Source organism: Ursus arctos, unplaced genomic scaffold, assembly GCF_023065955.2.
Source record: "Ursus arctos isolate Adak ecotype North America unplaced genomic scaffold, UrsArc2.0 scaffold_5, whole genome shotgun sequence".
NCBI classification, from domain to species: domain Eukaryota; kingdom Metazoa; phylum Chordata; class Mammalia; order Carnivora; family Ursidae; genus Ursus; species Ursus arctos.
In genome coordinates, this window is record NW_026623067.1 from 57,709,521 (window position 1) to 57,732,729 (window position 23,209).

General features: G+C 34.1%; 1 protein-coding gene across 2 annotated transcripts in view; it reads left to right on the forward strand.

Annotated features, from left to right (window-relative positions):
- The window catches only part of FCHO2 (FCH and mu domain containing endocytic adaptor 2), a 109,645-nt gene that overhangs the window by 56,216 nt on the left and 30,220 nt on the right, over positions 1-23,209 (forward strand). The window contains exons 10-18 of one of the 2 annotated variants that reach the window (XM_026498809.4): positions 2,105-2,177; positions 5,312-5,336; positions 11,944-12,001; positions 12,277-12,452; positions 13,835-13,846; positions 14,321-14,345; positions 16,227-16,269; positions 18,648-18,742; positions 22,895-22,998. In XM_026498809.4, coding sequence (XP_026354594.3) covers positions 2,105-2,177; positions 5,312-5,336; positions 11,944-12,001; positions 12,277-12,452; positions 13,835-13,846; positions 14,321-14,345; positions 16,227-16,269; positions 18,648-18,742; positions 22,895-22,998 — 611 coding nt within the window. The remainder of the gene's footprint in view (positions 1-2,104; positions 2,178-5,311; positions 5,337-11,943; positions 12,002-12,276; positions 12,453-13,834; positions 13,847-14,320; positions 14,346-16,226; positions 16,270-18,647; positions 18,743-22,894; positions 22,999-23,209) is intronic. The other variant, XM_057307444.1, reaches the window with a different exon arrangement.

Consider the following 23,209-nt stretch of genomic DNA (forward strand, 5'->3'; position numbering starts at 1 on the left):
TTTTTTTTCCTTTAAGAGAGGGCGTAGGGCAGGCAGGGTTAGAGGGGGAGACAGAATTTTTTTTTCTTTCAAGATTTTATTTAAATTCATGTTCACATACAGTGTAATATTAGTTTCAGGGGTAGAATTTAGTGATTCATCAGTTGCATATAACACCCAATGCTCATTACATCAAGTGCCTTCCTTAATGAGCATCACCTAGTTACCCAATCCCCCCACTCCCCTCCTCTCCAGCAACCCTCAGTTTGTTCCCTATATTTAAGAGTTACGGGGCACCTGGGTGGCTCAGTTGGTTAAGCATCTGCCTTGGGCTCAGGTGATGATCCCAGAGTCCTGGGATCGAGCCCTGTTGGGCTCCCTGCTCAGCGGGGAGCTTGCTTCTCCCTCTCCCTCTGCCTCTCCCCCCTGCTTGTGCTCTCTTTCTCTCATTCTCAAATAAATAAAATCCTTTTTTTAAAAAAAAGGGTCTCTTATGGTTTGCCTCCCTCTCTGTCTTTATCTTCCTTTTCCTTCCTTTTCCCTATGTTCATCTGTTTTGTTTCTTCAATTCCACATGAGTGAAATCATATGGTATTGGTCTTTCTCTGACTGACCTCATTTGCTTAGCATAATATACCCTAGTTCTGGGAGAGAGAGAATCTTAAGCAGGCTCCACAGCCAGTGTGGAGCCCAATGCTGGGCTAGATCTCATGACCCTAAGATCATGACCTGAGCTGAAATCAAAAGTTGGATGCTAAACCAACTGAGCCACCCAGGCACCCTGGTGTCTAGATTTCTTATAGTTCCTAACTTCTTACCGTTTTATAAGCAATACGTATTTAAGTTCTCTGTACTTCAGCTTTCTTTGTTGTAAAATGTGGATAGTAGGGGCACCTGGGTGGCACCTCAGATCATGATCTCAGGGTTGTGAGATGGAGTCCTGCTTCAGGCTCCATGCTCAGCTTGAGATTCCCTCCCTCTCCCTCCCCCAGCTTGTACTCTCTCTCTCAAATAAATAAAATTTTTAAAAAATGTAGATAGTAAATAATACTTTGTGAGAATAAAAATGTATTTGATTTTTAAAATATTATAACATGATATGCAAATGTATGATTTAGGGAATTAGTTTTGCATGAAAGCAAGTACCCTGTTCTAAAACATCTGAATTATAATCCTGGCTATATAGTATTTAGTAGCTGTATAACATTGAGTTAAAAAAACAAAAAGACTACCCTTGAGTTTCCTTATCTGTATGGTGAGGAGTTCTCTTAGGTATGCTCTGGTTGTCAGAGTAAGCAGCTAAGCTTTATTTATTTATTTTTTTGGATATTTTATTTATTTATTTGTCAGAGAGGGGAGAGAGCACAAGCAGGGTGAGGGGCTGAGGGAGAAGTAGGCTCTCCACTGAGCAAGGAGCCGGATGTGGGACTTGATCCCAGGACCCTGGGATTATGACCTGAGCTGAAGGCAGATGCTTAACCGACTGAGCCACCCAGGCGTCCCAGCAGCTAAGTTTTAAATGCTGAATTCCATCAACAATCGATAGCATGACTGATCTCTAAAAAATAAATTTGTCATGCAAGTAGAGGAGGAAGAACTGCTGTATTAGGCAAAACACAGATGATCTTTGTTTCTCATTTATGGTAGAATCAACTTACAACATTGTTTATATTAAAGATAACATATGGGCAAAAGAATGCCATACGTTTTCCGTGTTTACTGTTAATGGATCTGTTGTGTCATCTTTTTTTTAAAACGACATGTTTATATTTTGTAACCTTCCAGACAGGAAACATGACCTGACCTGCATTTATAACAGAATCTAATTTAGTAAATAATGTACTTTCTTTGAAGTTTTAAGATACCTCCAAATGCTTATTTTGTCTTGATCAAGTGAAATGTTCTATAACCTTTCGGTGCATAACAGGCTCTATTAAATTAAGAAAAGTCTAAACAGATTGTGACTCTGATTTAAAAGTTAGGGTTTAGCAGTTGATACTTTTATTTCTTGCATCCAAATTTAGTATTGATATAAATTATATGTCGAGATACAAGATGTATTCATAAGTTTAATATATTTATCAGCAACAGTTATGTTTCTGTAATAATATATTTTTATTTTAAGGTATAAAACCAAGGAAAAGGAAGACTTTTGGTTTGCCAGGGATAATTAAAAAGGAAAAGGATGCAGAGTCTGTGTAAGTATATTACATATTGTCAGAATCCTCTGTTGTTACGAGTAAGACTGTTGTTTTGAATTTGAGAAGAAAATATTCCATTATAAATAACTCAAAGTATATATGTCTAAGGTTTGAAAAATACAGTTTTCTAACTGTATTTACTAGCTCCTCTGGTTTTAGATTAAAGTACTAACTTTTCTTATTGTTTTAAAATCTTAAGGTGAAAGTTTTAGTGTCTTGAAATTGAAACTTTAAAGGTACTCTTTTTATAAAATGATACATGTGTATTTTAAAAAACAAAAGTGCAGAGGAAACTAAAAATTCTTCTAAGTCTTAATGCTTAAGAAAAAACCCATGGTCAACAATTGAATGAAAATCCTTCTAGACAATTCTAAACATGTAGCCACACAGCGATATATGTACACATAAATAGAAAATGGGGGAGAACAAAGGCGCTAACATGTTTTAAACATTTATGCTAGGTCATCAGTTTTAGATGGGAGGTGGAGTATAAATATGATTTACATTTTTTTAAAAATTAAAACATTAATATACAAAGAATATATAATTTGCATGTAATAAATTTGACAAGTATTGGGTAAGTGAAGTTCTCTACCTTGGCTATGCATTAGAACTACCTGGAAAATTAGATACATTTATGCCAGGCCCCACCTCAGACCAATTAAACCAGATTCTCAGGGTGTGAGGCCGAGAATAATTTTGGTTTGGTTTGGTTTTAAGCAGCATGTGTGATTCCTAACATACACCTAGGGTTGAGAATCTCCAAGAGTTGTGATTTACAAGAGACAAACTGGAATCTTTCTTTCTATAATTATTCAGCCTTATATAGATTGACAAGATGCTAATCAAATCTTAAATGATTTGTTGACTACGTAACCCTGGCTGAAAATTTGTTTAAAATCCCTACTTCTCTAGCATAATTAGCAGAGCTCTCATGGGCACTTGTATTTTCAGTATAAGAGAACAATTTATGCTTTGGGTGTTCTTACCTCCTACCTAGTTAGATTCTTTTTATCTGAGTTTCTCAGAGTGTCTAACTACTCCAAATGTCTGTTTCTTCTTCCCTCCCAAGTTTTACTTGGTTAACAAATTAAGACCAATTGCAAAGTGATTTATATCTGTAGTTACCATCTCATCTGCAAATGTCTTTTCAGCATTTACGAAGGGGATATTTTGCTAAGGAGGTGGAATCCAATCTATTTTTGTAACATTGGAAATACGGAAATCTAAACAGTTGATTTGTAAGTGAAATTATAAATGTAGCCAGTTCATCTTTGGGTCTGTTGTAAAGAATAAAGGCCTTAAATTCAAGTATTTTTATAATATATGGTTTTCACAGCTGTCCATTCAGGGATCGTACAATATTTTTGCATATTCTGTGTTTTTAAAATAGTTTTTCATGATCAGGAATTTCCCAGTACCATCATTAGGCCACTTGGATATTGGAATGGTTTTTTACAGACACCCAGAAGGCCAGAGCCAGAAACCAGTGCTTAAACAACTGCATCATGATTGCGTTCTTTCAACAGTTGCAGGCAGGAAAAATGTTAGAAACCGCTTTGTTTGAAATGCCTGAGGCTCTTGGCATGCTTCTTCGCATAGCCTGAAGGCTTTGAAATGCCAGCAGTTGTGGAAGAGGGGTCCTCCTCAGAGCTTGCTCGGAGCTTGCTCTTCCCGGGGCAACTGCGGGTCTCATTACAGCCCACTGTGAAAGCAAACAGATGAGTGCTTCGGCACAAAGATTGGAGAGCTCAGGCTGAAAGCCAGACAATAAACTGTTTGGAACTTTGACACTTTTATATTTAAAGTGTGTCTTAAAAAAAGAAGGAAGTAGAAGTGCTCCAATATCTTAAATAATTCGATTCTATAGAGGAAATGAATTTATTATTATGGTGCCTTTTCTGGAACCTCAGAGTATGCATAGGAATATACCAGTAATAAGGAAGCTCTTTTTCAAAACTTGTGATTTTAAGGATGTTTAAGAGGCTTTAAAGACACAAGAGGCTTGCATTTACCCTCTTTGGTGCTTCCATTTGGATTAAGAGCGGTGTAGTCATCTCTTTTTTCATTATTTCAGTCTATTTCATCCTGTCTTCCTTTAACAAAATTCTTCCATTTGTAGATTTTTTCTGGTTTGTGCTTAGTCTTTGGATAGAGATGACCTAGATATTAATTTAGTACTTTTTATTACTGTTCATTGGGCTCTCAAGGTATACCTAATACATATGTTTTCAGTCTCCTATTAAAGTGGCAGATTCTGATACTATATGTGCATTAACTGTCTCAGGCCACCAGATATGTTACTAATCCAAATGCCTTTTTAATGTTCACTCTAATTTTTATTAGTGAATTTGTTCTAGAATATGTAGAAATTCTTCTAACCTTATTCTTCGTGGCCTCAGTGTCCTTATGGATTTAGGTCTTTATTTGGTTGAGAAAGATGGTCTTCTTTATGTTTTAGTTTTACATTCAAAACACTTCTTTGCTAGTTTATATCCAAATTAATATTTATCAGTTAAATGATAAAATACCAGTTTTCAGCAACTTACTATATTAGACTAGAAAGCTTTTTCAAGCAGAATTCTGACTACTCATTTAACATATTTGGAGAAAAATGGTTTGGCTTCTATATATATGCTAGCTATGGACATTACTTCAAATGAAACTGAAGTTTTAACAAGAGTATATTATAAAATGTTGTTTACTTATATTTACCAATTAATATAATTACAGACTTTTTAAAAAAAGCCAAGCTTTCTTCTTAGAATTTCTTTTTTATAACTTTCTCTCTCTGAAGAATTAAAAGCCAGTAGCAATCCTTGTGGGACTGACAGCTTTCTTTATATGATTTCATGTGTATATTTATGGGAAAGAAGTGCTTCTGAAGTATAAGTTTTTAAAATACTTGTAAGCTGTGTGAGTTTTATTTTGCCATGTATTACGGATATAGTAATGCTTTCTTTTGGACTTTAAAATCACTTTGTGTATTTTAATCCTCATGATTTGATTTTCCTAAATATCTTTGTAAAGTTTGAAAGTTATGTTTAAATAACAAGGTGTAAACACTTTGAATATAGTATAATTATAGATCTAATAGTTGATTATTTCTAATATTTTTCTTATTTTAATAGGGAATGCCCTGATGCAGATTCACTTGTAAGTTGATTTTACTTTGATATAAACCATGTAAATTGGCTATTTTCATTAGGAAATACCCAGTATATTTGAGTTGAGTTGTTCACAGATCTTTCCAAGAAAAATACTAACCAGCTTCTTGTAAATTCACTATTAAAATTATTTTACAGATGCATTTTTGCCTTTATATTACTAGATGGTCTTCTATTAAATAGAAGGTAGTTCTACCTACCTTTGTAAAGTGGACATTTTACTTTTAAAATTTGCGTGGTATCATACCATATTGCTTTTTCTTGGGAAATGTGCCAGACCTCAGATCTGCTCTTTACTAATGTATTCCTGATCATTAAATTATTATTTTATCTATTCAATTATTTGAGTTCTAATTATCAATTTAGAAAACGTAACAATAATAACCATGGTCAGTATTTTTCTGTGCTTCTTGTTTTGTAGAAAGTTTGTTTATATTTTTTATTTAAATATATTTCTTTGTATATAATTGAAGAAGACATTAAATGGAGCTCACTGCGGTTACAGTGGGAGAGTAGATTTACCAAATGGTGTAAGTAATGTGTAGACAGACACATTTTTCAAATTGTTCATTAGACACTGGTCATGTTGCTAAGTGTAGTAGAGTCAAGCTGTCTGTCTCCTTTGCATATTGTTCTTGCTTGCATAATTACTGTTTCTTTTGGCCCCAAGTCATTTTGATCTTTTACAGCACACTGGTGTACCAAGATAAAGACATTTTGTGAAATACTGTGTTTTATGTAACTTAAATAAAGTATAAAGTATATTTTCTTTAGAATAAGAAAATTATGATAGTAAATGTATATTGAAAAGAGAGAACTAGATTTCTCGTGAGCTTTAGTGTTAAAATCATCAGTGTTTTAGAATTACATTTAATTTACCAATTGTCTGTTACGATACTCTTGGTTTATTAATGAAAAAGCAGATGTGTTTGATATTTACTTTAGTATTCATCGTGAATTTCGTTTTGGAATTATTTATGCATAGCATTTATTTGACGATTGCAATATTGAATTACTTTAATGCTTCATGTTTTACGTATACTCCCTTAAACATTCGTGATCCTCTCAGCTCGTTGATACTATTCTATAATGATCAGTGTTAACCAATTTTAAACTTTTAGTCAGTACTTGTCTGGAATTAGAAAAGGGCTTTTAAAGAGGATGCATAAGGCTAATGCCATATAAGAAATGATTGATAAATTTGTGTAGAAAGAAAATATCTGAAATTACAAAAAAATACACCATAGAAGAATTTGATTCAGTAAAGATAAATTGACAGAGTATATTTGCAAGCCACGTAACAAGGGGCTACTTTCCTTTGTAAAGTTTATACAAGTCATTATTTAAGGTGAGCAATGTCCCAATAGGAAAAGAGCATTATGATAAAAACAAGCTGTTTTCATAAAAAGAAATAGAAGTGGTAAATAACCATCAAAATGTTGTTCAGAAGAGTAGTCTCATTCTGATGCAAATTAGAATGAAATTCCTATATTTACCTATCATATTGGCAAAAGTTTTGGTATAATCATATTATTGGTAGGAATATAAATTGATAAAATCTGTCTTATCGATAGTTTGGCAGTGTCTTCTCAATAAGAAATGCATGTTCTTTTTGACTCTCCAGTCCTACTGGTTGAAGTTTACTGTTACGGCTCTATTCACAAACTATATGTATGTGCTTGATCCAGATGTATGCATACAGTAGTCGTCCCGCCTCCCCCCCACCGCCCCGGCTTATCTGAGGTTTCACTTTCCATGGTTGAGGTGACTCCTGGTGGATCATGGTTCAGAAGCAGATGATCCTCCTTCTGATGTATCATCAGAAGGTCATTAGTAGCCTAACACTACATCACAATGCCTACTACATTCACCTCATGTCATCTCATCATGTAGGTATTTTATTATCTCAGATCATCACAAAAAGGGTGAGTACGGTAAAATAAGATATTTTGAGAGAGACCACATTCACATAACTTTTTTTTTTTTGAAAGATTTTATTTATTTATTTGAGAGAGAGTGTGAGCAGGAGGAGGAGCAGAGGGAGAGCAAGAAGCAGACTCCCTGCCGAGCAGGGAGCCCCAATGATGCAGGGCTCTATCCTGGCACCCTGTGATCATGACCTGAGCCAAAGGCAGGTGCTTAACCGACTGAGCCACCCAGGTGCCCCATCACATAACTTTTATTATATTATATAATGTAATATAATGTTATATAATATTATATTATATATTTAAAAAGTCTCTTACCGTGTCTAATTTGTAAATTGAACTTTATCATGGGTACGTATGTATAGGAAAAAACATAGTGTATATAAGAGGCATAATCATCCTCAGTTTCAGGCATCCACTGGGGTGTGGGAATGTGTCCTCCCTGGGTAAGGGAGACCACTGTCTGTAGAATAGGAGGGAGGGAGAAGTAGAAACAGATATTTATTTCAACATTGTTTATATTAACACTGAAAACACCCATCAAAATGGACATTGTTTAAATTGTTAAACATTCACTGTAATAGTCAGATGTTATAGAATTAGGTTGCCCTGCCTGCTCATATTTAAAGAGCTTACTAAAGAAAAGCAAGTATGATTTTTAAGTAATTGCCGTTTTAAAAATATAAATGGGTAGATATCATTCTTTTTTTTTTTTTTTTTAAAGAATGTGTTACCAGATGCTTAATTGTGGTTACCTTTGGGGAGCAGGATTACAGTGGTAGTTTGCAGGGAGAAAAGGTTCTCATCTTTTGTTTTATTTATGGCCTATTATTAATTTATGGCCCATTTATGACTTTTTTATGGCTAGTTTTTTTTTTTTTTTTTTTTTTTTTTTTTTAATGTAAGCTCTACGCCTAAGGTGGGTCTTGAACTCACGACCCCTAGATCAAGAGTTGCGCGCACTACTGACTTAGCCAGCCAGGCTCCCCTATGGCTAGTCTTAATAATTACTTAAAAAAACATCCATAGCCTGCCTTGTTAGGGAAATTATTGTTCACTTTCTGTTCCTTTTTTAAACGGTCTGTGTAATTAAAAAAATATCTTGAGGGACGTTATCTTTTAAAGGTTGACCAAGTAAGTGTGAATTGCTCTTTCCTTTTAGTTTTAGTGAATCTTCCCGTTGTAAACAGAGATTGAGGAATATTCCACTAACTAGAGAGCTCTGTCCAAGTCTGTTTTTTTTTTAATCACTACCACCACTATCCAAACCTGTCTTTAAGATTGTTGGGTGAATTTACCTGCTCTTTTTTTCATACTGCTTTGGCTTAATGCTTTGCTCCGGTAGTGTTGGGTCTTTAAATAGAAATCATGGATTGAGTGGACAAAGGTGTTAACAGGTATTGTGTAAGTTTTTTATTAATATCAAGTTTCTATGAATAGTTTTAGCATTGAAAACCTAATATACTGAGAATCATTTATTTTAAAGTAACCCATTTACAGCAAGTTGCAAAGATAATACAGAGCAGTCCCGTGTACCTTTCACCTGCTTTTTCCTGATAACTTCTTGCAGAAATACAGTATAGTATCACAGCTAGGATACTGATACGAACACAGTCAAAGCAGAACATTTCCATTACCACAAAGGTCTTTTGTGTGGGTTGCCCTGTTACAGCCATTTCTCTTCCTTCACCACCCTCCTGAGCTTCTGGCAACTGCTAATCTTTTTTCCATTTCTATAATTTTGTCATTTCAAGAATGTTATTTAAGTGGAATCCTATTATAACCTTTTCACATTGGCTTTTTTCATTCAGCGAAATTCTTTTTTTTTTTCCCAAATTATTGTGTGTATAAATATTTTGTTGTTGTTGAATAGTATCCCATGATATAGGTGCACTAAAGTTTGCTGTAACCATTCACCTATCATAGGACATTTAGTTATTTCTAGTTTTTGGCTATTGGAAGTTACTTTGAAGAATCATGTATGTGTTTTTGTATGGATACAGTGTCCCTCTCTGACCCTCGTAATTTTCTTTCTGAAGACTGTTCTAACAGAAGAACAGTCATTCTATTTCCCCTCCCCTTTTTAAAAATGTTTACGTGGTATATTTTTTCCATTATTTTACTTTCAACCTACCCGTGTTGTTATATATGAAGTGAGTTTCTTATATGCTATAGATAGCATCTAGTTGGGTCATGTTTTTTAATCTCTTCTGCCAGTCTGTCTTTTGTTATATTTGGACAGTTTATATTTAACATAATTATTGACACATTAGGGCCCAGTATGTCATTTTATTTTTTGTTTTCTGTTTCTCTCTCTCTTTTTGTTTTTTCATTTCTTCCTGTCTTCCCTGGGGGTTATTTGAACCTTTTTTAGAACTCCATTATGATCTGTTTATAGTTTTTTAGCATATAATTTTGTATGACTTTTTAAATGGTTCCTCTAGGTCACTCTCTAGTACCTTCAGATAGTTTTTTTTGACCAGAGTTCATAGTTGTAATCTTCAAGAGGTTGGTCCAGAAGCAGCTTACTCAGCCCTATTGAAAACAGCTCCATATTATTGGAAATTATTACATTGTACTGTACAATATATTGTAAACAAATTTAAAAGTAGTATTAGCAACTCCTTAGAACTTCTAGGGGATTAAACCTCTGGTATGTTTCTAGGGGACTGTGAATAAGAATCACATATTTTATAAAAAACCTTAATTCTGATTTCTAATGAATTCACATTTGGTAAAATTTATCTTTTAAAGTATTTTTAGATATTATTTGCATATAAGCAAGCAATATGTAGAACTCAAAGTACTCTAGTTCTAGGGTTGGAACTATATACTCGTCATCTTTTTAATATGTGGAAATCTGCTCTTTACTATTAGATTTTTCATTTCTAGATTTTAATCCAGTCTGTTAACTCACTGCTGGCTACAGCAGACTTTTTATTCAGATTGGAAGCTGTAGCCATGTAAATTCTGCTCTTAGTTCTCCTTGACTTTATGCTGTGCCTGTGAGATTATCCTTCATATTCCTTTTGCTGAGCTTTAGCAAGTGAATGGAGGAAGAATAGCAAACTTTACCAGTAGAAGAATATTGGCTCTCCAATTCCAACTGATCGCTTGGCATTTCTTGGTGGGGTTTTTTTTTTTTTTTAGCTTTTTGGACTTGTTTTATTCTTGTATTTTTTTGTAAGTTAGAAGTTATTTCTGGGATGCCTGAGTGGCTCAGTTGGTTAAGCATCTGCCTTCAGCCCAAGTCATGATCTCAGGGTCCTGGGATAGAGCCCCATATTGGGCTCCCCGCTCAGTGTGAGTGGAGGAGGTCTGCTTGTCCCTCTGCCCCTCCCTCCGCTCGTGCTGTCTGTCTCTCAACTAAATAAATGAAATCTTAAAAAAAGAAGTTATTTCCAAATAAAAACACTTGTATTCTCTCAACTTTTTATTACATTTGCTGTAAGAGTTGCATTCTCCTTACATGCGTGTGTTTATGTATGTATGTATAAGGTTTTTCTGATCCATTTCAGTATAAATTCTATACATTATGGCCCTTCATGCCTAACTAACTGCTTAAATGTGTATTTCCTAAAAATAGGAATATTCTCTCAACGTAGCATACTTAAGAGAAGTGTCCCTCTATCCTTTATTCTACATCACCATCCCTTGGAGGGGACCACCTTCATTGTATTCTCATTTCTCCTTCAGTGGCTTTTGTCCCCGATAAAGATAAGCAGATATCTGCGTTTTTAAATTTTCTCATCTTTCTTACTTCTAGGCTTTTTTCAGTTAGCAGTATTTCCTAGAAGTATTTCATATGAGTTCATAGAGACTTTTCTCATTTTTTAAAAAGTAATTGAATAGTACTCTGTTTTCTGTGTGTACTATTGTTTATTCAACTATGCTTGGACGTTTAGGTGCTTTCCAGCAATTTTGAATTACAGATAATCTTTGATGAATAAACTTGTCGTGTATGTATTTTTAAATTGTTGGGGGTGTATCTTCAGGGTAAATTCTTAGAAGTTGAATTTCTGGGTGGAAGAGTAAATACATATCTGTTTTTGTTAGATAATGCTACATTTCTCTCTGTAGGGATTGTACTATTTTGTATTTATACCATCACAGTATAAGAGTACATTTTCCCACAGTTTTGCCAACAGTGTATTTTCGAGCTTCTGAATTTTTGCCTATCTCATGAGTAAGAGACGATATTTTAGTGTAGTTTTATTTTCTTGGTCATCTTTCCTTTCTGTTTTTTGTTGTTGTTCTGTATTTTTGATAAATATTTCCATTTATTTAACCTGTCAGTCCTCTGATTTCATCATCTCTCATTTCCAGACACATAAAGTCTTGTGCTTTTATTTCTTCACTTGGAACAAGTGGGTGAAATTTGGTTACAGAACTGCTGGTGTTCCTGCCCGAACACCTGTTCTCTTTCTTTTAGTGTTTCTCCCTTTTCATTTGGCAGTGCTTTTCTCTTTCAGACAAGTGATGTACAGAATGTGAGCTGAATCTAACTTAACCAAAAAGATAGAACTTCCCCAATGTTACTAATTTTATGAACCTGTTATTTGATACATGATGTAGCTGCTGTAAAAGGTAAAGCTGTTTTTCCAGTCTTTCGTATTTCTGCAGTTGAAGCCATCATTACAGTAAGTCTTTTTCTTCTTCTTCCCATAGAACATTCCTGATGTAGATGAAGAAGGCTATAGTATAAAACCAGAAGCAAATCAGAATGATATCCTTTCATCATCTGGATATTCCTATGGATTGTGTCTTTAAGTAGACAATTATAACACAATATTCTGTTTAATAGACTTCAGTTTTTAATTATAGTAAAATGTGACTCCATATTCTTCATTTGACATGTTTTTACTAATGAAAGTTAGTTCTGTTTCTGTTAAAGTCCATCTTATCTCTTAAAGGTTTATATTCCTTTTTATAAACATGTGAAAAACTGGTTATGTGTTAAGATCGTTTAAAAACTAAATTCTTTAACTGATATATATTCACATACCAAAGAGAACCATTTCTACTCATCTAGTGATTCCGATTCTGAAGACGAAGAACCAAAGAAGTATCGGATACAGATCAAACCCATGCATCCACATAACTCCCATCACACAATGGCTTCCTTGGATGAATTAAAAGTGTCTATAGGAAATATCACACTTTCCCCAGCAATATCCGTACGTAAGAAAATGAGCAAGTTTGTACTTTTTACATAGAAGCCTTTATTTTTTTAACTTCATCTACTTGCATCTGGTTAATTTAGCAACAGTTAAGCATATTGGATAAGGAAATATTTTACAATTTTTCTTCTGTTTTATTGAGGTATATAGTTTCTAATTTTTATATAGGCAAATAAACTTGAGTTTGGCTTAGTTTTGCTTCCCTTTGAAAGTGTTTTACAAGGAAACAAAAAATGTAGAAAACCTTTTCCTGCCATTTTATTTTATAAACACTTTGTTTCAGAAATTTGAACTGACAGTATTAATCTTCTCCTCATCAAATTTTAAAGATTTTCATCCATATTTTATGAACCTTACATGAATGGGAATTCTGTAAAAAGGGATTTAAAGATTAAATTATATGTCTGCATGCTTTTGTAATTGCAACATTTGTTTTTCCTTACATTTTATATTTAAAAAGGCAAATAAAGGAATTCTTAGTGATAGTGGTAAATTCCTCAATTCTAAGGTACCACACTTCACAGCTTTTGAGGGAGGGAAAAAAATAATCGCCAAAACTAATATTTCCATTGATGTCATACTCTAAATTCAGGAATGTTAAACTATGGGGAAAAAAAGCATGTCTTAGAATGACAATTTAGTCTGTCTGTTCATGCTCATCATAATTGCTACTAAACGTGTTCTCCTCGATAATGGAGAATAAAAGCTCTCCCCATTTCATATTGTTAATTATGTATTTTAAATGGTATGTATTTAGGAAAAAGTGTTTTTCTCTCAGTCATGCACTTTTAGGATTTAAATTTTTTCTACCAAAAAGCTCTGAAGTGAGGTTTTAGTCTACCATTGCTATTTTAACGTTAAGATTAATGCCCAGGTTAGTATATCTAATTATTATAGATGTAATTATATGAATTATATTATTAAAGAAGTTATGAAACCATTAAAAATTTTTATTGTGTAAGAGCACAACTAATTTAAAAAATATATGTAAAAAAAAAAAAACCAAATCCTAGGGGAATATATACCAAAACATTAAGCACCTAGCTGTGGGTAGTGAAAACATAATGGTTTTAAATTTTGTCCTTTGTACTTTCCTCTCTCTTCTATTTTTTAAAAAATGGTGAACATACTAGTTTCATACTGAGAAAAGAATGAGAAAACTTTAATATTGGGTTTGAAAAGAGGATAGTTTGAGTAAATTTTTTGGCCAGTTTGCTTATCTAACTCATGTCCCCTACCTTAACAATGTTCTGCATGTGTTTTATGGTATATAGATTTTAGGTATGATTCAGTGAATAGACAAATTATGAGTGTAAGAAAATAAGGTATTTTAAATTCTAAAATGTACACTATGTCTTTCTTTTTCTATGTACAACTAGAGACACAGCCCAGTAAGTACAAGATTTTATAATTTTACCTACTGACTTAAAAAAACTCTTTTAATGTTTGAACATTGATTTTTAAAGTATTTGTTTTAAATTTTTTAAATTAGCAGATCATAGTATCTTGCTGTAGGTACTAGCATTTTGATATTTTGAAATATTTTATTGAGTGTTAAAGGTACGTGTATTATCTTTTACTATAGAACCCTGAAAGTTTTCTTTTAATGTAGTTTATAATTGAGTAGATACACTAAAAACAACTTAAAATTAGGTCCCCAGTAATATTTTACGAAGTAGGGGCGCCTGCCTGGCTCATTCAGTTTGAGCATGCAGCTCTTGATCTCATCATTGTGAGTTCAAACACGTGTTGGGCATGGAACCTACTTAAAAAATAAAAAATATATTTAAAAAAAAATTTTTACGAAGTATTTCATTACCAAATTATTTGTTTCATGACACTTAGTGTTTGCATTTCTGTTTTAGGTGCAGATGAATCGGAATTCATCTAGTAAGTCTGACATTTAAATTGGTTATTTTATGTCTATTAAAATTTATCAGGCAGGGGATCCTGGGTGGCTCAGTTGGTTAAGCGTCTGTCTTTGGCTCAGGTCATGATCCCAGGGTCCTGTGATTGATTCCTGTGTCGGGCTCCCTGCGTAGCGGGGAGCTTGCTTCTCCCTCTCCCTCTGCTACTCCCCCTGTCTGTGCTTGCTCTCTCTCTCTCTCTCTCTCTGTCAAAGAATAAATAAAACCTTAAATTTATCAGGCAGTTTGCTAAGCTTATTGTAGTCTTTCATATGTAGTTAGAGAAATAAATGGTTTGTTCTTAGTCACTACTGTTAACAACAGACTAGAAGGATACAAACTTTAAACAACTTAGGTATGTTATTTCTTTAAGCATTTAGACAAATACCTTCAAATTTAATACTTGGCCACAACATTTTCCAGAAATCAACAAAGCCAAAAAGTAACTTCTTTTTAAAACTGTCTAACTGGCATAACTGTGCCTCATGAGCCAGAAGGCATTATGAGATGAGTAAGTTTTAGCTTTACTTACTTTTAAGTCATATCACAATTGCAATTTGTATTATGTTTTTTAGTATAGTAACTTAATTATACTAAAAAATTGGGTTGTGTGTGCTGACATCTTCTGCAGCATCATGCATTAAAAATAACAAAGGTGGGGAAAAAATGGAGTTGAGGCCTCCTAACTCAAAAGTTATGCAATTTTGTAAACACAAGCCTTAATAAAAACCATAACATCAATACTATTAAAAATTCTAGTGCAGTTAGGGGCACCTGGGTGGCTCAGTCTGTTAAGCATCTGCCTTTGGCTCAGGTCATGATCCCAGGATTCTGGGATCAAGCCCCAGGTTGGGCTCCCTGCTCGGTGGGGAACCTGCTTCTCCCTCTTCCTCTGCCCATCCCCTCTCCCCCACCCATGCTCTCTCTCTCTCAAACTCTGTCTCTTTCAAATCGAATTAAAAAAAAAATTCTAGCACAATTGAAAAGACCTAAATGTATAATAAATACCAAACTAAAAGTAAGATTTTACTTTTAAAAAAGAAATAGTGAGTAGCTTCATAGAGGGATACCAGGAAAACGAGGCTAAAAGCAGGCTGCTTTTATGCAGTTACTTACACAAGGGCAAATTGGAGAAACATGGAGGAGAAGAGCACAGTAGGTACTTTGGGGCCAAACAGAACTCAGTGGGACAGTGTGGTATGAAGGGGCATCACGTGCAGTATGGTATTCCTCATAGTTTGCTGCACTTACGCATTTTGATGTATTTTCATTTATCAGCTATTGGTTGGTAATCTAAGACATTAAGGTACAGGGAAAGTTGCTTATGAACCGACATGACTTTTGCTCATTACTAATGAAATGACTCATTACCAATGCAAAAGGGAGCAAAACAGCCTGTCTTATAAAGACTTGCTGTAGGTTTCTATAAAAACTTGTTTTTTCAAGAGTACCTGTTTTTGGTATATAATAATCATCTTAGAACTCGAAAAATGCTTTCATGATTCATCAGTTATAATTCTTGAGTAATACGTATTTCAGCATATGTTCCAACTTTTATAGTTCTAGCCCATATTTCTCTGGTCTGAACAGTTTTATTTTCATGAATACGATAGTTTCGTTAAGTAATTTCCTACCAAAGATGTTAGAAGAAATGAGGACATAGAAATTCAGCTATTATTTTGATGGATGATATTCTTAGCATGTTAGAAAACTTAAGTCTTATTTTCCTTTTCTTCATAATTTAAAAAAGTCTTATCAATTTCACAGTTTTTAAATTGTTCATAGTGAGTTATGTATATAGTGTTTCTCTTAACATTTAAATATTCAGATTATTAATTTTTTCATATTTCTATTTTTTAATTAGGTGAAGAGCTAACAAAATCAAAGCCATGTGCTGCATCCAATGAGTAAGTTTCACAGTTAAGTTTTATTTTTAAGTAGACTATTTTTACAGCAGTATTAGGTTCATAGCAAAATTGAGAGGAAGCTACAGAGGTTTGCATATATATTTTCTGCCCCCATATATGCCAAGCCTCCTTCACTATCAGACTCCCCCGCTAGAGTAACACATTTTAGAATTGATGACTCTACACTGACATCATTGTCACTCAAAGTCTGTGGTTTACATTAGGATTCACTCTTATTCTTGTATATCCTATGAGTTTTGACAAATGGATAAGGACATGTGTTTCTACCATTACGGTGTCCTACGGAATAGTTCAACTGTACTAAAAATACTGTGTCCTCTATATGTTCATCCTTACTGTGTTTAGAATTAAATATCATTCTTTTGTCCTTTTTTTCTAGAGTTTTATTATCTTTGCAGTTTCAGTTCAAGTGTTGGTAATCATCCTCTTTTAAGCTGTAAAACACTGTGGAGTTTCTGGTTGTTTTAAATTCTCATTTGACACTATAATTTTTTAAAAAATCCTTATATACCTGTGTTTGGCCTTGGTGGCTTCACTGCTTCTAAATAAAGGCCTAGTGTCCCAAGTTCATACATGTCTGTATTTCAACTGTTCTCATGGAAATTCTCTGTCTTCCTTCAGTTTTGGCTGTGACTGTGTGAAATAGACTGTCCTTTTCATGAACTTCGAAACAAGGAAATGTCTCAAGTTAAAAAGGCTAAAAAACATGTTGCTAGCTCTTTTTAAAAAGAAAAAAATATTTTAAGCCAGTGTTTCATGGGTCGTTTTCCATTTCAGTATCTGTCAGTAAGAATACATTCTTTTCATTTGTTTTCTGCATAAATAAAAGTGTAGCCTTCATTAAATGGATAGCTTAAAATAATTTGATACTTTGAAAGCTAGGCACTAATTGAGCACAGTGGGTCGTATTCATTTATAATTTTTAAAGATAAGTTCAGTGTTCTAAAAACTTTGTGTTTAGTAATTTATGCAGTTGTGATTCTAGGTTTTATATGTAAGACGCGGCGCGTGCGTCCATGTAGGTGCCTGTTGAGATACTAGATATGTGCTTATAGATAATTGTACCATTTTCATTGTAATGAGCCTGTTTTCTAATATTTACAAACACTATTAAATAATGGCAGTTTGATACATTAAAATATTGTTTTAATAGTATTAATCTTTTTAACACCTTAAATATATAATTTTTTACTTGTCAGTCATAGCTCATTAAAGCTGGAAATAATTTAAGAAAAGAGGTGGTGGCAGAGTTCACCTACTTCAGGATTTTAGAGGTTAGACATCTTAAAAGGTGTATGACTAAAATGAAAAAGAGAAACATTCATATAGAAGTTTTTGGTAAGTGGGGCGCCTGGGTGGCACAGCGTTTAAGCGTCTGCCTTTGGCTCAGGGCGTGATCCCAGCGTTGTGGGATCGAGCCCCACATCAGGCTCCTCCGCTATGAGCCTGCTTCTTCCTCTCCCACTCCCCCTGCTTGTGTTGCCTCTCTCACTGGCTGTCTCTATCTCTGTCGAATAAATAAATAAAATCTTAAAAAAATAAGTTTTTGGTAAAGAGCTGGAAGTTGAATCCTGAGAGGAATTAGTCCAGTGGATTTCAAGGGGTCATTGGTGGGAAATCTTTGGTTATACAGCATGTTGACTTTTTTGAAAGTTGGTGCTCTTGGTGATTTTGTCCATAGTCTTGATTACTTCTCATAAAAAGACATGCATGATGCAGATGTTTCACTAGACTGCCTCAGTGGCCCAGGCTGTGGATTGTCGAGGGAGAAGTCCTGCCCTTGTGTGATCTATAGTAATCAGACCTTTGAAATTTATATCAAGCTGTTGGGCTTACTTCTGTACTTGACAATTTCAAAGATGAAGGAAAAGGGTAAAAGATTTTTTTAAAAGTACTTAAGTCTGACCTTATAAAATTTCTGCCTGATTTTCTGTGCGTGATTTGGTGCTGTGAATCAGCAGACCTGACACTACTGTAGAATTAAGTCCCTTTGTGTCCTTAGGCAGCTCATTTAGACTCCAGTGTACTTCTTTTCTTCATTTGTAAAGCTGAAATGATTTCTGTTCTTACAACCCCAAGGACTGTTAGAGTATAACAAGGTGTGATTGGTGCACATTAATCTTCTCTACTGTCTCCTATTTTACATAATATTACTGGAGGTTCTGCTTATAGTAAAATTTTTTTTTTTAATTTGAACCGGTATTTGTTAAGTTTCTTCACATATTCCATTGGCAGAATATCCAACTTTTAAATGCTATATATTTAGCTATTACAATTCTATGAGATAAAAATAAGTGGATTTTATACTAATAAAATATTCCTTTGGTAAAATTGTTATTTTTAAAATGTCATGGTAGGAAAGGAACCAGCGATTTACTTGCTTGGGATCCGCTGTTTGGACCATCTCTTGATTCATCTTCTTCAGCTTCACTAACTTCATCATCATCATCAGGTAATGTAGGTATATATATTTAAACTGAAGAATTCACTACTTTTTTCCTGATTTATTCATCTCTTGTGTTGTACTTAATGATCAAGAATATTCTTCTCATATTGCCAGATAAAGTAATTTTGTTAACTTAGCTGAAAGAGCCTATGGCTTAAACAAAAATTTATGAAACAAACACCACTTTTTTTCATTTATGTATTTCTGTGCATCATTCCCTTATCAGTGCTCAAATAATTTTCACTGTTCTTGGATAATTCCACTGTATGGATGTGCATTAATGTAATCAGTCTTTTCTTACCAGACATTTGAGTTGCATCCAGTTTTCTAGTATTATGAACATCCATGGATAGATTTTGTATGTTTTATAATATCCTTATAATAATTTATCAGTACAACGTTTGAGTCTCAGGTTATACCCATTGATATTTATTGCCAAACTGCTTTCCAGAAAGGCTTTAGCACTTCCCAAGCAACGTGTCAAAAAACTTGATGAATGCTTTTTAGTAGTTGTTTTGTCAAGACTATGTTCATTTTCTCTTTTCTTCAAAATATAAAATCCCACTAGCCAACAATCCAGGTAGGCATCAAAATGCTTGTTTAATAAAACCACTGCCTGTTCAAAGCAGGAAAATAAAATCCACTTTAAGTTGGTCTTCAGCATTCTCTGGGATTTCAGGAATGCTGTTCAGTATTTGGGATTAGGAGAGTGATGGAATGGTGGGGAGAGAACTTGAAATAATGGACTGAGTTCCTGCCATGTTGCTCTGCCAGGAGTTAACACACACTCTGTTTAAATTCACTTCATTAACTGCTCCATGAAGTCCATTTTATTGTCCCTGTTTTGTAGATAAAAAAAGGTGAAGTTCAGAGATGATCCGGAACTTCTTGAGATCATTTCATAGGAAATAATGAAGCATCGATTCAGACCTGGATCTTAATAGTCTTCGTTCTGTTCATTGCACTGTGACATATTAACTATAAGCCATTCCAAAACATTTTAATAAAACACTAGTATTTTAAAATTAGACTGTTTATAAACCAATTTTTAAAAGAAATTACAAATGGATTTTAGGCAACCTTAACTCCAATTTGGAATTTTGAATGAACAGTGATCTATATTTAATACTTAAACAGCAAGAAACAATGAAAGGTAGTTGAACATATTCTGAAAGTGGTATTATAGCCTTCCTCAATGGGCATGCTGTTAGTTTTATAAACCTAAACCTAATAGATTGTATAAGGAAAGAAAGTATACGGGGAAAATTGGAGTTGTCATTACAGTCTGTTTTTTGTTTTGTTTAGTGAAAATGTCAGAATGATGTTTTGTATTTAGGATGACGAGGGTTCTAAGTGTTTTTCAATTTAATATTTTTTATGAATTATTTTTTCAAAATATTGAATAAAAATTTTCACATTGGTATCACAGAGGCTTTAGTTTTGTAGAAATTTCTTCCTAACTCTACTCTTTTTCAGCACAGTCTCTTCCTTTTCAAAAGAGTTCTCGCTTTTCCTCTTGCTGTCTCAAGTGTGTTTCATCCCTATCACTTTTAACTTCAGGTTAAAAATGATTCATTTTTTGTTCAGTGGCCATTTGATGTGTAGTAGCTAGGAAATAAAAGTAACAAAAGGTTAATAAATGGGATAGTAAATGGGATCCCAATTTCATTTTTGTATGCATTTTTAAACCTTTTTATACAGTCTGAAAAATAGTATCAAATTATTTTACCTTTCAAAGAATGTTAGTCATGTTGGAAAGGGATGATGGTAAAAATCTCAAAAGATTTGACAGGGTATTGAGGTGATAGTGCTGTGTTACTCAGCTAAGTGCCTGACTGGCTAGTGATAGAAATAAGGTAGACAACAGTGTTGGTTTTAATATAAAAAACTAGTCTAATATTTCTGAAAAGATAATTTTAAGGAATTTTTGCAGACCACAAGTGCTCAGTTAATTCATGAGCAGAAGAGACGGTCGACAGTAAGATTTATCATAGGAGGGTTTTATGTATCAGTGTTTAGACTTTTACCAACTGTTAAGAGTTACCTTTTGCTCCTCTGAGAAAACAGGAATAATTATGGCTTTATGTATTTTGGACCTTCAGTTTTACTCTTAAGTTTTTTAAGTTTCTTAATGCCCATACTTATTTTCCTCGGTTAATAAGAAAGTTTGAACTCCTGTTTTTGTTTGAAAATGTATTACTACATTTTTCAAGTGATTAAAATATTAACCTGAAACAAGAAAACTATTTGGCTATGTAGATTCATACTTTTGTTCAAGACTTTTCCTGTTGCTTCTGGTTTTCAACTGCTTTCCCCTCCTTCAGCTAAAGGAACTTAAAGAGTACAACAGAAACTGTCTCCCACTGATTTTTCTGAATGTATAGTAATTGAGTCTTAGCTTGAAACTAGCATGTATTTGGAATTTGAAAAAGCAAATTGTGATAATTTGAAAGAGCTGAACCGTAACAGTTCTACCAGGCTAGGTTTGTTTGGAGTCAGTCTTAATGCCATTCGGACAGGCCATTTGTCAGTAATGAAGCTCAGGTCTACATGTCTCCACGATGTTAAGCTCTCACAAGCTTAAAATAACTTAAGTATCGGTCAGTGCTGTTTTCATTGATGATGAGCCTGTCTTTAAAGTCAGTATGTCGTAGCACAGGGAACTGTTACGGTTCTCAGGTTGGTGCACGTTTCTTCCAGTGTACCGCTTAAAGTAGGAGCGCAGCCTGAAAGAAGTGGTGCTCACTGGAAGAAGGCAGCAGCCTTAGAATCTACACATGGTTTCTTAGCAGCTTTTTATTGTTTCCTTCAAGCAACTTGAACTGTGCTTGTATCTATGATCCCTTCATAGGATGTGCTTTCCTAAAAGATTCCATACCCCCTCACGCTTTGACTTGCATGCTTCTGTGACTACCTTTCTTTAGGTCTTTTCCTGTGGCCTCCACTCTCCTTCCTTTCACACCTATATTCCTTCATCCGTGACCATGTGTCCTCAGTTTGTTTCTCCATGGATATACTGAGGCCTTACATATATTTTTTACCTTTGCACGTCTGCAAACTTAAAGAATATAAAGATTTCTATTTCTTCCCATCTGTATTCTTCAGTCTGAATTACAGCCCCACCTTCTAGAATTAACCGAAGGGATTTGAAAATCCTTTAAAATAATTTAAAGATGATTTAAACAGGGATGCCTGAGTGGCTCAGTCAGTTAAGCATCTGCCTTCAGCTCAGGTCATGATCCCAGGATCCTGAGATTGATTCCCATGTCGGGCTCCTTGCTCAGCAAGGAGCCTGCTTCTCCCTCTGCCTGCCACTCGCCCTACTCGTGCTCTCTCTTCCTCTCTGACAAAATCTTTAAAAAAAAAAAAAGATTTAAACATATTTGCTTCCATTCTTCACTTTTGTTTTAACACATTTGACTTTTGATGATGTACACTTGGATTTCATTAATTTCTACCATGATGGAATTATTTTTAATTAGGAATACTCAGGTTAGTGTCTGATTTATAAAGTGGCAAAACTTGCAGATGGTGTTGAAAAATAGTGAACGTTAAATTTCCGTAGGATTTAGGAGCAGTGAATGTTATATAGGATTTTTATAAGGTGTTTTCTTACCAAAAATTAATTATAGTGACTTGGGGGAATCTTTTTCATAAATAGGATATTTTTAATACTTTTAATTATCACCAGAAACTTTGCAGTGTGATTCAACTTTTAATTTGGCTTAAGGTAAGTGTTCTGTTTAGAGTTCATGTTGCTACTTCGATGGTGTTGCTTCAAAGGCTTGGTCTGACATTACTGGCTGTAAGTAGATGTACTGGCAATAAACTAAAGACCTTAGCCTTCAACTGGTTTATTTTTACTAGCTAATTGATCAGATTTTATTTTTTATATGTATAAAGAATTGCAACAGGAATACAGTTGATGTGTGTCAGTTCTGAAAATTATTTTTTCCAGGCTATTGTTAGCTTCAAGAAAAGCTATTGGATAGTTTCCCAGTATTTCAACAAATATCTATAATTATATATATATATATATTTAAAAACTCCTGAAAATGAGCTTTTGAGTCCTAAGAGTTCCTCTATAATAGAATGTCTTTATGTAAGGATTGCTACATACTAATGATTTTCTTCAAATTCTCTTTTTCCCCCTACCAGCCAGGCCCACAACTCCTCTTTCTGTAGGCACCATTGTCCCACCTCCAAGGCCTGCTTCCAGACCAAAGCTTACTTCAGGCAAACTCAGTGGGATTAATGAAATAGTATGTACTCAGGTGTTTTTTTTTTTTAATTATAACTGTTTGATTGTAAGATGCAAATGATATCTTTTCTATATGCCCCTTTACAGTTAAGCACTTGGAATTGTCTACTCAAGTCTTCAAAGTATAGAAAAGTTTTTCCAGCCAACATTTCCTTTACTCCTGCATATTATCTCTGTGATCATACCCATGGAAAAAGACATTGTTCAGGAGG